Raw genomic sequence first — 15,800 nt, forward strand, 5'->3', positions numbered from 1 at the left:
CGGTCCAGACTGAATCCGGTGTTTGCTAAATCCCGAACTTTGGCCGAGGATGTATATCCGAGCTCTCGGACGAGACGGTCTTCCTTTCTGTCTCTCCCCCTTTTCCTGCATCTCGTTGCTCATTTTGAAATTTATTTGATATTTCTTTCGGAACTCCATATCTGTATACTTTTACAAGGTAGATTAATAGATCGTAGGCATATTATTCATATTAATTATTTATCTCATGTAATAGTACACATTCTAGTCATACAAAAAAGAAGGCCACATCTGTACACGAACAGCCCTATTAAAAATAATACTAAGGAACAAGAGCAAAAACAAAAGCTTTTACCTCTCAAGTCAGGAATCAAAATCTAATCGCGACGTCTCTTCTCGCGTCCATTCTTCGGGCCAGCAACGGTACCCATCAAGACTATCCCAACTGTCAGCCATCTGAGTCAAATCCCGGGGAAAGGGAGAAAAACTTACTATCCCAGTAACGGAACGAGCTAGAATAATTCCCCACAAAGTAGCGATGATGATCATCATGCCAGTCGGCCCCACCCCAGAATGGGAAAATGCGCCTCATGCTCCAGGGAAAATCATATCCCGAATGACAATCGATGGCTTGGACTTGGCGCAGACCCATCCACACCAACACCGTGATCAAATGCACGTTCTCTGTGAAGTAACCTAGAACGAGCGGCGGGGCGATTGTGCCAAGTCCGAGCAGAAGGGTTTCCCAGGGACTGGCGTACTCGGCCGTGAGACCGAAGGGGGTCGCGTATTGGTGGTGGATGCGGTGGATGGAGCGGTAGAGGGGACCCCAGTGGAAGGCGCGGTGCAGCCAGTAGTGGTAGGTATCTTCAACGATGAAGAAAAGGGCGAGTTGGGCAGCGACGGTTTTGAAGGCTGGGAAGGGGGAGGTGTACTTGAGGCCACAAAGGTCCATCATGGGATGGAAGAGGACAATGAGCGGGAGTTCAACAATGAAGTGGATGGCAAGGATGTATTTGGTGCAATTCCATTGAGTCGCGAACGAGGGTGGTGCTTTGTGATCCTGGATTCTCCATCGGTTGAAAGTGCCTGGCATTGCATCGGCGATTATCCATGGTAGACAGCGGCCGAAGTAGATGAGTTCGTGCGCGATGAAAGTAACGATTCCTGTGATTCTTAGTACTTGCTCGAGGAACAATCAAATCTCGTAAAGCTTACCAGTGGCGAGGATATCATTATTCCAGTAGGAGTAGTATGCCTCCCAGAGGTTTTCGAAGCTGGATAGGTTGGGGTTCCGGTGAGCCAGCTTCACGAGATCTGCATATGAAGCCATTTGCGGAAGGGAGGTGGAATTGAAGGAATTGAAGGACTCCATACTGAGATGATCCTGCGCTGGGAGGTGACAAGTCCCAATCAGATCCAAGATGATTTTTTCATGCGTTATATAACCCTGACCATGGTGTTGGAACGAAGCCAAGAGGTGTGGATATCCGGATGGTCTGACAGGACACACCACTCGGATACGGGAGGAATCATATGATCAGGCAACCCTAATGAAACAAAAAAAAAAAAAAAAAGAAATTTCCACAATCCTATAGTACCATTTCCCTAATCAAATCCAAAACAATTTTAGTAGATACATTAAAGGTTCGTTAGACCCTTGACAAGAGTGGAATATACAATGTCCGCCCTCGACGATGCTACCTCACAGTTGCAGTGCCGCCACTCCCATTGCCAAGCCGAACACAACAGAAAGCCGAACACCCACGTTCCCGGCTGCATTATCCTCTCCTGATCCTGTCCCTGAAGCAGTGGCAGCCGTACTTGTGCTGCTTGCAGTCGAACCGGAGCCACTGCTGCTGCCACTTGAGGTCGAGGTCCCCGTCTCCGCAGGACCATCACAGTGCCAATGGTCTCCGTGAGGCTCACAGCCGACGGATTCAGTTGGACTGGGCTTAGTTGGAGTTGCAGTGGCATCAGCCTTGTCTGTATGAGAATGGGTGCCAGTTGTGGTGGCACCCGCGGCGGTTGAAGCGGGTCCGTCGCAATGCCAGTGGTCCCCGTGCGGCTCGCAGCCTACAGATTCAGTTGGGCTGGGTACTGCCGGAGTGACAGTCTCCGACACCGATGCTGGGCCATCGCAGTGCCTATTCAAGTTTTGGCTATCAGTGCTATTCCATTGCAGAAGGGTGCGGAGTCATACCAGTGATCCCCGTGCGGGTGACAACCAACCGAAGCAGTTGGAGACGGGCCTGGATCTTGCCTGGTACTTTCTTGAGCCAGAGCGGCGGAGGCCAAGGCAAATAGAGCGAGGACTGAGTATCTCATGGTTCTTGTGGCTGTGCTGAAACGCCTTTTAAAAGTTGATCCGAGTTTGCGAATGGCAGAAGGAGGACGTGCAACAACGGAAAACTGGGTTGGCTTTATACCCACAACTCCGTAGCAAATTGCTCAAAGAAACTTTTCCATTAACTCCTCTCGTTTCTTCGGTCAGAATTAGCCGACATAGCCCATTTGCTACAGACATTATCAAGGGTGTAGCATGCCAAGAACAATGGAAATACTTGGCGTCTCCAAGGTTCTCATCACGCCTGAAAGATCTATATCGATCGAGATCCCCACGGTGAAAGAATCACTTCATGAAGGGTCAAAAGAGCTTTGGTTGTGGATGTTTCCAGCCTGCAGCTATGGAACGTTCTTACTATTGCAGGCTGCATGTCTATTGGGTGTACAAGTAGTGGACGTCACACAGCGATGGCATTCGAGCATAAGCCTTCAAGATGCCAAGTCTCATGTAGCCCCATGCCAAGGGTTGCTTGAGAACCTTGGGAGTGACCTTTGGTACGACCCGTTGACTATTATGTGAGACGAATCGCTCCTCTTTTGTTATGGCAGTGTCTTTAACCCGTGAAATCGCATGACCTGCGATTTTGGGCCAATGGCTGACTTTTCATTGATTGTGGGCTGCCGGCTCGAGTCATTAACCTGTAGGTATATTGCACGAACCGCCAGGAAGAAATTAGGGAGAAATGCAATCCCATTATATCTCTCATAACAAAGGAAAGGGCGCACTCAGCCCTTCTTGCAGATCGGTATATGCCGCATCATCCCCATTCAAGGACATTGAACCGAGCACTACCCTATAAAACTATATACCCCCAAAGACCATATTACGGGGAAGTGACATTTGCGGGATTAGGCAGATTGCTTCATCATTACCAAAGCTTCTTTCAAGATCATATTTCCCTCACCAGTTATACGGACCGGCAGGTGACACTGGCAGTTCTGCTACGAATCTCGTAGACTATTAGATGTCAACCAATTGCTCTTTCCGCCGAGCTGTCATCTATACGCATATCATGAGTTCAAGGCCAGATGTCTGGTTCCTTGTTTGCCATGATTCGTTGTGTGCAAGGGCATTGACTACAATAACCTACACTACGTCCTTACCCTTGGCGTGTGGGGGCAGCATGATCAGCCCTAAACCTACGGTCATTTTAGCGATAAGAGGTAGCAGCGAGTCTCGGCGTCAAACTAAAAAGGTTTGTCATAAATGTGCTACACCCACTTCTCCAGTTGAGACTATTGCGTTCTTGATACCCCGCAGGACATCAGAAATCCGCAATAATACGGCCGATAGGAATAGCACGTTCCTATCAACATACTAATGCTCTAGGCCATGGCGGCAGTTGCACCAGGAAAGAACATCACATATATTGATTGCCAATTTTCCGATTGCAAGGAACGGCCTGGCGGTATTAAAGTAGCTATCATGCCGTAGCAAGGATTCCTTGGATATCCGACTGAGCAACTAGGACTTGCAAGTTCCTTTACATATCCTCCTCGATAGTCGATCAAGTAGCCATACAGTCAAATAGTCCGCGAGGGCAGTGCTCCAAAGGAGATATACTTCTATGGGTCATATACCTAATTACGCTCATCTGAAATTGCCTAGCCGGTTCAAATAGATATTGCATCTCTAATTGAGGAATCCTTCGCTTTTCCCACTATACCAAAAAGCAGCATTGGCTGAAGGCCCTACCTTGTAACCCAATATATTCAACCCTTATTGGTCTAGTAAGTGAATATCCTAGTTGTTGAACAATATGTAGTGAGGATATAACATGGTATGGCATCAAGATGAAGTATATATATCTTGGGAATTGGAACTGTTGTACCTTCTTGGCATCAACATGCCCACTTTAATTACCACTTTCAACGAAGGGATTTTGGAGTTCCTACTTGTGGCGCAGGCGAGAGACTACCCCTTGTTGGATCTTCACCCAGACGCATAATGCACCTTGGCGGGTATCTTCGGTGGCACTTGATTAAAGGACCACAAAGAAATGTAACCTGTAAAGGTGGTCTGATCGGAGATGGACACCCAAACGGCCCCATGCGCTTAACAGTAGGATCTTTAGTAGCAGTCGATCCGGAGTTTGTGACCAATAGGCTCTAACTGTATACTCAAGGTGGAGTTCCTAGGACGGGCCGTTGGATGCGGTGCATTGAAGCTATTCGCGATTGTTACGTGTCCCATAGGTATGCCTTGCCGATAACTATGCAATCAAATGCCACGTTCATCGATCGTGCAATTATAGTTATAATTCACTAGCAGGGGTGCAGGATGAGGGACATGAGGCGGGCTTTAAGCGGAATGAACGCGGTAATCTTCGTTTTCAAATACTAACTGCAGCCCTCCGTGCATTCCATATGGTCGCGTTTTTTTGTCAGAGAGACATTTCCTTCTTAAGCCATGGAGAACCAAGATTGGGAGATGACTGATGTAGTGATTTGTGGTTGTGGCCCAACTGAGGCGATGTTATTGAATTATTTGAGTCAAATGTCAATATCGAATGTCATCTTAGAGCGAGAAGCTGATATCAGCACTGATCCTGCGGTAACGCTCTAGACGAGGATGGCATTCTTTTCCTACAGGGTATCGGTATATATGATCCCATCTACAGCGAAATTGGAAGTCGTGGATTTCTACCTTATTTCTGTTTCTTTCTTCTATATTCGACAGGATTGATGCGAAATAGGCATGGGCAGGTTCAACTTTATCGGTGGAACAGAGACAGCCTTGAAGAGAAGCCCATTTTCTCTCTATAGCACAATGAGTGTGGCATGTGTCCGTTAGGATGCGTCCGTTGATTGTATCAAAAAGTTGGTGGAGCCGGCCATATCGGTTTACTGTCACAAGCAACCCAAACTCGAAAAAAGCTTCCGGAAGAGGACGTCGAATACCACGTTCTGCGATTTGAAACCGTTTTTGAACTGCGTGAAGATGGGAACTGGACATACAGCAAATATCATGATGCGCAAGGGATGGAGTGGGAGATTCGGGCACGATTTCCCGTTGGTGCCGATGGGAAGACAGGGTTCACGCGCGAAAATTATCTCGGGCCGAAAGGGGTACATATGGAGAAGGTTACTGAGTACGTGTCTGTCGGTACTAATGTGAAGTTGCCTTACCGATATATTTGAGTAGGGGTCCCTACGAAGACTTGGGTAGCTCTCAACTGGCACATCACATTGCCAACGCCCGAGTCGCATCCCCAATGCCCACTGTGGAAACTGGGATATACTCTGGAACAAGTATATGACATCTTTTTTCCAGATGAATTCCGCTTTCTCTGCAACCCCAACCGCCCAGCCGTGTGACGATTCGGCGTCCAAAATGGCCGGCTGTGGAGATTTGAATTTGTCGTTCGTCTAGGAGAGGATGGTTACGAGAAGGCTAAACCAGAATGGATAAAGAAAATTGTCTTTCCTAATGTGACATACCATGGAAGCCCATATAAGTAAGGAGGACCTGGATTTTGCTACTACCTAGCCTCTGCTGATTATCCGGCCTCTCTCATGGCGTGCAATTCCCCGAAGATTGTATACATGTTATTCGATTCCGCCCGTTTACCTTTCCGCACGCAGTTGCAACGCCTGGGCGTAAGGCCGTGTGGTTCTCTGCAGCGATGCTGCTCATGTGTTCCCTCCTTGTACGTCTCTCACAACCGTACGTAACGGCGAAGCTGGCCATTCTAGTCGGGGGACAAGGAAGTGCGTTCGGGTTTCGCGATGCAGTTTCTCTTGCATGGCGACCCGCACTACTATGCCGATATCATCCAACCACGCCCAAAATCCACAAACAATTTCTGTCCGCGTGGTGCCAGAACGAAAGCAACAGCTTGAAAAGTCCCTGGCTGTTACAATCCTGAACGACAAATTCGTGTGAAGCACACTATGCTAGAATCTTCGTACAGGACTGGTATCTCTGGCTCGTTCAATTCCGAGGTGGAAACGCGATCTAGAACTGGCACCAAGAAAGGATAGGTTGATCCGATATACACATTCTGATGGGACGCCGTTGTTCCGGAGCTTAAGGGAAGCCTGAAACTTCCTCAAGTATTCTGTAAGGATATGTCCGGAAAAGTGTCTTTCACCGAAGATGTTATATTCCGATCTGAGCAAAATAGTCTTTTCCGGCTATTCGTATATCTGCGCAACGATGAGGAACTTGAGCCCGCTCGAAACGCTATGCGGGTAACACAGGAGATATCGCGGGGTGAATTTGGTGTCGACAATATCTCCTTTATCGTTGAACAAATTACTTGCGACGAAGCTTCGGACTATAAAAACCTCTTTCAGATAGCTAACGCCGAGGACTTTGCACAGTCGCCACTCTGTAATGGTCGACCTAAGCCCACCTACTATGAACCATTCCTCGTCCGGAAGGAGGTGTGCGGAGAGTATATCATCGTGCGCCCGGATCGTTTCGTCTTCGCAGCGTGTGATGGTGATCAGAGCTTGAAGGTTGCTACTAACTGTATGTTGGAAATTCTGTATAGCTCGCTCGAATCTACGACAGCCTAGCACCTTCTCCTGTGGGCTACCTGGAGTAGTCATGAATAGGCTCTTTTCTAGACTACCGTGTTGCGTGTCACTAAGGCTGGTAGCTTCTTATGACTTTAGGCGACTTCACGACAAGGTCAGCTATTGTACACATATGTGCTTGCTGTTCGAGAATGAATTTTGTAAGACATTGCCACCCGCCCAATGTTAGACACAGGAATATCGGCCACAATCATGTCAAACATTTTGTCGCATTAACCAGATTGTTTTATTGGTGCGTAGTCAGTTAGGCAGTAATCTGTTCTATATTTGCTTACGCGCAGTTAAAGCATGTCCAAAATGATGAGTGGACCTGAGGGAGAGGTATTTATAACTCGGCCCCTCCAAAATATGAAAGGGTCCAATTCATCAGCTTTGAACTAGAGTTTGTCAAGCAGTGTTATGACTTCCTTTGATCTACATCTACTTGTTAGAGCGACCTCTCGCGCTCCGATGAAAGTTCCGGATTGCCATGTATACGATACAAATATCCACTCATTATTTGGATACCGGCCCTTAATAGCTGCCGGCATTGTTTTTACAGTGCTTTATGCCATCGCCTTTGCCTAGCATTTTGGACAGACACTCCGGGCCCAAAAACCTCTTCCTGGGCATTACTTTCTTGCTTGGAGCGTTCGGGGAATTTGGCGGATGGCTTGGACGTGCAATTGCTTACAGATGCCCCTACTCGGTTATCCTGTTAGAGGAGCAGCTGGTCCTGCTAATCCTAGGTAAGTTCCCTATGCCATGCTGATGAACAAAGCTAATGTGGAGAATCCGAAGCACCTACATTCACGACCGCAGGTATTTACTGCATCCTTAGTATGATGGTTTCAGTTCTCGGAAAAGAGAAGTCGCTCCTTAACCCTCGGTCCTATTTAATCATATTCATCGGTGCCTATTTTCTTTCCCTGGTCTTGCAAGGAATCGGTGGAGACATGTCGCCATCCACCTTAGACAAACATGGTAATGAGTGGCCTGGCACATACACGATGGCGGCCGGAATTATATTCCAGCTTGCATCTCTGCATCTTTGCCATCTTCTTCCAGTGTGTAATGTTCCGTGCAATCACCCAAATCATGCGCGACCAACACCTTCGAGACTTCTGTATCGCGGTGAACCTCTCCATTGTGTTTCTCCTTATTCGTGGTGTCTTTCGCAGTATAGAGTTACTTCAGGGGTGGCGGGGGTATTTGTTCACGCATGAGATATACGCGATTATCTTAGATGCTGTGATGGTTCTGCTTTCACTTTTGGTCTTCAACATATTTAATCCTGCCATTCTCATTGCTAAGGCTCGGAAGGCATCGGTATCGACTTCCGTGGAACTGAGAGAGTGCAGCGTGGAAGGGGATTGGTCTAAGTGATCCTCCACGGAGGGCAGCTCGTATACGTCGTCTCATTCTTCCCATATAGATCGGAAACCTCCCACCTTAACTCCCGTTAGACTTTCATATGTCTGTTCTTCAATTGTCTGTTTCTTGCGTTTGAGCTTTTCATTCTATTTTCTTTCGTCGATGTCACATTCGGCTGGAAATACTACAAATTTATGTAAATTATATTCGCCCAAACCTTATATTCTGTATATTCTCAACCTCTGATAGGATGCAATCTTGGACAATAAATCAAGGCCTGACAAGTGCAAGATAATTTGATATCCATTAGTCAGATAAACAGTGTTCATGTGGGGCTTATTCCCACCTATGCACACAACCACCCTCATAAACCAACGTCCAACGAGGATATGTGGGAGGTGGGACTCCACGCCACTCCTAACCTACGCCGTGTGGGGAAATAAACATGGGGGTAATAATGTGAGTTAGGAGAAAAACGTTTCCAACACCTCGAACAGACCTTCCAACATGACAGCGGCAAGAAACTCCTTCTCTTTACAGATCTCTAGATGGACTTGCTAACCGGCTACAGAAATTACAGCGCACGCTACCCACCCCATGCCATGGAGCTTCGATCCCTGATATCGCCGCCATCGGCCCAGACCAAGAATCGGTCGCGTCGTGGAGAAAGCGATGTAATATCGACTGCGAAAAGCAGATTCGATTGGTCAAGTTGTCACATATGCGGTACCAGCACCCGGACTTGAATGGGATTACAACGTTTCTACAGGACTTTGGGATGGAGGTTGTTAAGAGGACGGATGACGGGGTCTGGTATCGGGGGTATGGGACAGACCCGTATGTGTACTATGCACAGCAGGGGGAGAGGAAGTTCCTGGGAGGGGCTTTCGAGGTGGAGTCGTACCAGGACTTGGAGAGGTGAGTTAGTTTTATCTGTTCTGTGATATTGGACTGATCGCTAATGGTGTAGAGCTGCACAACTGCCTACAGGCGGCGAAATACAAGAGCTACCGGATGCTCCTGGTGGAGGACATATGGTGACTCTCACCGATCCAGAGGGATTCCCGGTCAATCTGATCTATGGACAAGTTCCAGCTGGGCCTGTTGAATACCGTATGAAGATTATTGTGAATACAGAGTCTGACAAGCCGCGGGTTCGGAGATTTCAGCGATTTAAACCCGGTCCCGCCGCCGTGCATAAAGTACGTACAGTATTTCCTACATTGACACCTATGTCTATAGGACAAGCACTAAAGCACCGACTAGCTCGGACATTTCGGGCTTTGTGTCCAACGATTCGAGGAAATGGTAAACTTTTATACGAGTAATTTTAACATCGTCCCCAGCGACTTCCTACATGTTGAACAAGAAGGACAGAGAAAGAACGTCGCACTCTTTGCGCACATCGACCGCGGGGCTGACTATGTCGACCATCATAGCTTTTTCTTGAGTGCGAACGAGACGTCTCATGTGCATCATTGCTCTTTCGAGGTTCATGACTTTGACACGCAGAACCTTGGTCACCAGTGGCTGGCTGATAAGGGATATACGTCTGTTTGGGGCGTCGGGAGACATATCCTCGGCTCCCAACTTTTCGATTACTGGTGGGACACTACTGGTAATATGGTGGAACATTATGCAGATGGTGACCTTATTAATGAAGAGACGCCAATTGGGTACGGACCTGCGGGGGATGAATCGCTGGCAGTTTGGGGACCTGAAGTGCCAGCTTGGTTTTTGAGGTAACCTAAACAGAAGAGAGCTCTACTTATTATGTTAACCTACAAGTAGACAAACAGTGTAGTAAAAAAGCGATGAAGCGAATAAGATGTGTCCATGCCATATTGAGTGTACGACGACTACGCTGCAAGGATTGAAAGTAAATTCCCTGTTCATGACATCCTTATTAAGTAGCGTAGGGGATCTGCTCTCCACCTCGTAGAATGAGGGTGGGTTTCATACATGTGGAGATTGCGGAGCAACATAGAGATGCGTAAATCCGTATTTCCGGTGGGTTCACAAGTCACGGCTGAGTATGATTTGTTGTGAATGCAAGGCGAAATATCAAGAGATATAGTCGTTAGAAAAGGGATGTTATGCTTAGGCATTCAACAGCATAAGTGCAGCTCCTTCACTTACGAATAAATTGAATATTGGGGGAAAGGATATCTATTGTCAGCGCTTGGAATATCTACAGGCACAATAATCTAATACCTTTCACTAATTGTGGTCCTCTCCATCAGCAGACTAAGGCAGACAGCTTTTATGGTCCAGAAAGGAGCCAACCCGAAATTCCAGGTTCAGGGTATATAGAACAGAGCCAGCAATAGAAGTTAGGACCCCCTTGTCATGCTACACAGTGCAATGTTAATATGAATATAAGTATGCATACGCTACACTATTGCCTCCTCGCATTCCTTACGGGGTCTGTGATTGGAGGTTATAATCATTTAATATTACTTATTCACCTTTTTTAGGGCAAGTCACCTAGTCTTCCATTATTTAACATAAATCACTGAATGTCATTGTGGCTATATAAAAGGTGCTCCTGTTCTTTTAGAGCACCTAACTTTATCATATTATTATTCTCCTTTAAAAAGTCACAAAATGATATAATCGGATATGAGTCTTGACTCTTTTCAATAAAGAGAACCACAAAACACAACCTTTAGTCATTGTTATATTTTCAATTAGCATACTGAGGCAATACCCACAATGAACGCCATACTACTGATTGAATATAGGCCGATGGTGGAAATCTATAATTGAGGTCCAATATACAAAGAAATCCAATATTGCTATTTCATCAAAGAGTCTGCTGAACAGTGTAATGTGCTATATGCGCCGCACATAACTGCACGATGATGTTCTAGCAACATTATATAATAGAGCGGGCCTTCTTGTCCTTTACCTTAGTCCCAGGCTAATCAAATTGAGAATACGATTAACAGCGCATTCCAAAAAAAAAATGCCAATTAGCCATTATGTAACTATATTCACTGGCAATATCCTTAAGATAAAGGCTCATGAAAACAAGAGTCCCATGCCTGACATTATGATATACAAAAATCATCGGCTCAAGCCCCACAAATCGAACAACGATCATGTTCTTGACAGACCTACTACCGGAACTAATACAACATATCATATATCTTAGCGACAAGAAAGCTATTCGAGCGATCATGGCAGTATCTTCACAGTTTCAATAACATGTCCTAAGCGTCCTTAAGCAAGAACTTCAAAGACAAAACTTTGGTCTCTTTGAGACCCTCGAACAATACGGAAAGGCCAAGTTCATGGGGCGCTCGATCTTCGAAAGTGGTCAATCTGTAATTAAGTGCTTAAGAGCGATATAGCTCGAATGAAACGTTACCTTGAGTGGGGACTTAACCTGAGACATTCCACACACCGAAGGTGCAGCGTGTTGGGGCTGATCATGAGTATCTGGAATACTACGATGTCGGAGTACTTGTTGGACAACAAACGTATCAAGAAAGAGGATATGTTCACAATCGCCTGGCTTGCTGAAGATATAGAGACGCTGGGCAGCGCGGTGGTGCTCAAAGCCGGTGATTATAATGTGTCTCGCTTCGTTGACAATGTCGTCTGCTGTTGGAATATGGCGTGACATGAAGATAGAGAACCAATATGGAGTGACACCTCAAAGCACAATCAGTCATTGATAGTTTGGAATTGAAAGGCTTGCGTGTTTCAGAATGCATGAAGACTGTGGAATCTCTTCAAATAGTATTCAGACCATTGTTACCATCTTCACTTCGCCTTGGATATTGATGTCAAGCAGTGAGATACCGACTTCATCCTTTCTTAGTGTGTGAGATAGTATCAGATATAGACTATAAGACTAATTGAATTATATGTCTTCATTATTAAAACCCATGGCTCTCAATGCCAAGAGGAACAATCTCCAACAATATCGTCCAAATCAGCCCGCCGGACTTGGCAATGCTCCAAGTACCTTCGAAGCGAGGACCTTTGGGGTGTCATGGATCGTGAAGCTTTAATCCGGACTATCTCCTTTTTCTTTTTCTTTTTCTTTTTTTTTCTCTTCTTCATTTTTTTTCCCTGGTTCTATAGCGGGACCGTCATGCGTAGAACGTCATGTTGTATACTCTATTTTTTCTTTATATTCTCTCCCTCGCATGGGCTAAAGATGCGATTCCCCAATACATCCCCCAACTGGACGTAAGAATCTCTGAACCTCATTGAAAAACAATTTTATTAAAAGCCTCCTAGACAGTAACCCAAGTCTTCGTCACTAACATCACCATCGTTGACCCTGCCGAGTCACGCCAACAAGAAGAATATTCCCGTCTCCAGCATCGCCTTCAACGATCTACTGGGGCATGGGATACATCACACCCCCGCCATAGACTACTCACAGCTCTACACGCCTTCCATCGCTATAAAGAGCGCAATCTAGTCGAGACGAAACGATGGCGCGATTGGTACAAGAAAATCCCGAAGCGACAGCGCGCGGCATGTATCCCCATAAACCTTCTGGTACACAATGCTAACAAGTGGTTAGAGGGTCGAATCCACGGTTAAATATACGCGCAAACTAAATACAGTGGATCATCTCTTTGAATCAAATGAGCGTTTGGCGTATGATATTGTCAAGCATGGGATGGGCTTTTACAATATCCCCCAACGGGAATTAGATGAGTTCATCAAACAGAACGAGAAACCGGGCATCAACACCGACCGGACGAGCGTTTCACAGGCAATGAAGCATTTCGTTCGCGACTGGGCCGATGAAGGACATGACGAGCGACAGAAGGCGTTCCCATGCGTTCTTGGGACTCTTGCAAATATGTCGAGAACAGTGGAGCAGCAACTGCGAGTATTACTGCCTGGTGGTGGATTGGGACGGTTGGCGCATGAGGTTGATGGTCTAGGAGGTGAGACTTATAAGTCGCGTACTGCTGATAACTCAAAAGACTAACCCTCGCAGGATTTGAGGTGACCATGAACGAGTGGTCCATGTATATGAATCTCGCATACAGGTATCTCGCCGGGCGTTCAGATACGAACAGTAACTCCTTCCACCCGTACATCGATTGGTGGTCGCATCACGCGACGACCGCTGACCTCCAACGCTCGGTCTCATTTCCGAATCGGTTGGCAAGTCGCTCTGTTGTCTTGGTAGAAGGCGATTTCACAACGGTATTTGCAGAGGACACTGGAAAGTACGATGTGATAGTCACGTTATTCTTCATTGATACCGCGCGGAACCTGGTTTCCTATCTGGAGAACATCCATCGCTTACTCCGACCCGGAGGTCAGTGGGTCAATCTAGGCCCGTTGTTATATGGAAGTGCGCCGTTTTTGCAGTTGTCGTTAGATGAAATTCTGGCTCTTAGTGAGGATATTGGGTTTGTGTTCCAGGAGACGGATGCGTCTTGTGGGGATATTACGATCCCTGGGATGGCAGCTCGTGGCAAGGAAGTGGCTTATGCGCAGAACAAGAAGGGGCTGAGCAAGAATGCATATCAGGCACAATTCTGGGTGGCTAAGAAGAGTTAATCGCATACTTCCTAGCGGGAGGACAGAGCGGGTGTATCATAGGCATATACACTGAACACGCAAGTCATTTGCTGAAGGTGCAGTCTAGAGACCAAGTCAAGCCCTATCTCATGCAGAGTCACTGTCCAAAGGGAATTACCTGGCCCGAACAGACCAACAGGGCAAAGGGAATGGGTACGGAATTCCCATATCATGTAAGACGCCTTGAGTATGAGAGAAGATCCTGGGTTAACGAGACCTTCCAAAACCGAAACAGTGTTAGATTATGAGTGGTTACTTACAGAATCGCCTTTGTGAGCAGGCCTCAAGAACTATGGGAATCTCCTTAGAAGCTGTTTCGCGCTCTCTGGTGTTGAAATGCGAACAAAGGCATTACATGATCAATGAAACACACAACATCGTTTCTTTCATCGGTGACAATGGCTCTACTATAGCATAATCCTAACAGACGGTCTGATAATAGAGTCGCCCTACCGCATCAAATCACCTGTTCCTAGTCCTCCATCAAGATTCGTTTCGCCCAAGGTTACGACCAAACAAAGATGTGCAATGGTTAATCGAATGAATGCTCCTCAGTTATTCAAATTATACCAGGGGGAGGGGGGATGGGAGCCACAGCCCCGCCGTCTTTACACCCGCTATGTCTATGCTATAGTTGGGAGAAATATCAAAATAAATTTAGAGATGTACTACAAGGCATGGTGTATATTGAGACGCAAGCTTATCGACAAAGTGGAAGGGCGTAGATATCAGAAAGGAGCTAGTAGCTATCAAAACCAATGATGAAATGATTGGATTTGAAATTTTGGCCGAAACGAACGAAACGAACGCAATATTAAAGAGGTGAAAGAAAGGGTGTGGTTGGAATTAGCCGTGGCGGTAGCACTTGAATGGCCAAAATAGACACATCAGACGGATAGGCTGGTTGGTATGACTATGTAAATGAGGTTGCCATACGTGCCGCATATCATGATTAGGCTCGGTTTATTAACCAGTCGCTGTCTGTATTACAATCTGTAGATTATGAAACATGCTGCTCCGACAGTATCAATATCCTCGGTTCATCTATAGCAGTATATGCTCCTTTAAGGGTGAAAATACGTGGAGATGAATCTCCTGGGCAATGTAAACTCCCCCCCTGTAAGACTGCTTACTCACTATCACGCAGAACGCCGTACATCAAAGACCAAGGGCAGCGAATAATGCCCATGGAGGTCCTGCCTGTCTACATTCGTTCTATTAGCACACATGGCATGCTAGGGCACTATCCGTCCTAGAAACAATTGTTCCGAGTATTTCCAGACAGGGATATTCCTACATACATGGGACTTGCCAACTTTCCGCCGGTTGTCACTTGTACATTATTAGGCATCCCCTGAGTAGGGTGTCGTGCATATGGGAAGGCTGTTTGTTTTATGCTTTGACTTGCGTTTAATTATAATTATTCTATCTTAGCAATACTACACGCATTATGACTCCCACCTTAGCTCTTATCAATAAGTCGTTATTATGTATGCGAAGGAACATATATTTGGAAGGAAGAGATCAGTTGAGCTTTGAACTCTCATGGTGGCGCTGTTACCCATTTTAATTCCTTATGACCCATCATACCTATCCGATCATCTATTCTAAAGCTAACCCCTTCAAGAATTACTAGACATTCTACATCCCCTCAGCGCGAGTGGGACGACTATACTACCTACCAGCAAGCCAGAAGATACTGCAGAGGTCAAAGCCATTACACCAGGAACTCACCAGCAAACCTGTATGTGCCACATTGTGATGAAATCCGCACCGGACCTTCCCAGCGTAAAGAAGAAGAGGTAACGCAAGAACGAGAGTCGGAACTATAGCCGCTGTAGCAAAAGCGGATATGGAGCTCACAAGAACGTGTAAAGCCCGACCACGACTAGATCTCAAGTTGAACCGCCGGAGGAAAACCAAAAAGCCCTGGTACAGCTCGAAGGGGGCACTCAAGGCAAGTTTCTCGGAATAGATTTATCTGTCAGGTTGCAGGAATGGGAGGTACGGCT

General features: G+C 46.4%; 5 protein-coding genes across 5 annotated transcripts; 3 read left to right on the forward strand and 2 right to left on the reverse strand.

Annotated features, from left to right (window-relative positions):
• Positions 1-191: 191 nt before the first annotated feature.
• BDW43DRAFT_269291 (sterol desaturase family protein) lies at positions 192-1,549 on the reverse strand. Its single transcript, XM_032041211.1, has 3 exons — positions 1,198-1,549; positions 472-1,146; positions 192-415 (listed from the first exon to the last, which is right to left on the reverse strand). The coding sequence occupies exons 1-3, from the start codon at positions 1,352-1,354 to the stop codon at positions 357-359; spliced, it is 891 nt and encodes a 296-aa protein (XP_031902466.1). The 5' UTR covers positions 1,355-1,549; the 3' UTR covers positions 192-356.
• Positions 1,550-1,684: 135 nt separating this feature from the next.
• Positions 1,685-2,307, reverse strand: BDW43DRAFT_308967 (uncharacterized protein; the record flags this gene model as incomplete). Its single annotated transcript, XM_032046614.1, has 2 exons — positions 1,685-2,126; positions 2,183-2,307. 2 exons carry the CDS (start codon positions 2,305-2,307, stop codon positions 1,685-1,687), a joined length of 567 nt encoding a protein of 188 aa, XP_031902467.1.
• A 2,449-nt stretch (positions 2,308-4,756) lies between these two features.
• BDW43DRAFT_298687 (putative monooxygenase) lies at positions 4,757-6,849 on the forward strand (the record flags this gene model as incomplete). The annotated part of the gene is made up of 10 exons (XM_032044595.1): positions 4,757-4,879; positions 4,918-4,960; positions 5,022-5,099; positions 5,147-5,431; positions 5,471-5,639; positions 5,676-5,783; positions 5,950-5,975; positions 6,022-6,171; positions 6,240-6,244; positions 6,355-6,849. The coding sequence occupies 10 exons, from the start codon at positions 4,757-4,759 to the stop codon at positions 6,847-6,849; spliced, it is 1,482 nt and encodes a 493-aa protein (XP_031902468.1).
• Positions 6,850-8,657: 1,808 nt separating this feature from the next.
• BDW43DRAFT_269300 (trihydroxytoluene oxygenase) lies at positions 8,658-10,016 on the forward strand. Its single transcript, XM_032041212.1, has 4 exons — positions 8,658-8,739; positions 8,795-9,141; positions 9,194-9,425; positions 9,490-10,016. Exons 1-4 carry the CDS (start codon positions 8,731-8,733, stop codon positions 9,967-9,969), a joined length of 1,068 nt encoding a protein of 355 aa, XP_031902469.1. The 5' UTR covers positions 8,658-8,730; the 3' UTR covers positions 9,970-10,016.
• Positions 10,017-12,320: 2,304 nt separating this feature from the next.
• On the forward strand, positions 12,321-14,117 carry BDW43DRAFT_269303 (N2227-like protein-domain-containing protein). Its single transcript, XM_032041213.1, has 5 exons — positions 12,321-12,426; positions 12,478-12,720; positions 12,770-13,142; positions 13,196-13,941; positions 14,024-14,117. The coding sequence occupies exons 1-4, from the start codon at positions 12,343-12,345 to the stop codon at positions 13,765-13,767; spliced, it is 1,272 nt and encodes a 423-aa protein (XP_031902470.1). The 5' UTR covers positions 12,321-12,342; the 3' UTR covers positions 13,768-13,941; positions 14,024-14,117.
• The last annotated feature ends 1,683 nt before the right edge of the window (positions 14,118-15,800 follow it).

The sequence above is a fragment of the Aspergillus alliaceus genome, assembly GCF_009176365.1.
Source record: "Aspergillus alliaceus strain CBS 536.65 unplaced genomic scaffold BDW43scaffold_11, whole genome shotgun sequence".
Taxonomy (NCBI): Eukaryota; Fungi; Ascomycota; class Eurotiomycetes; order Eurotiales; family Aspergillaceae; genus Aspergillus; species Aspergillus alliaceus.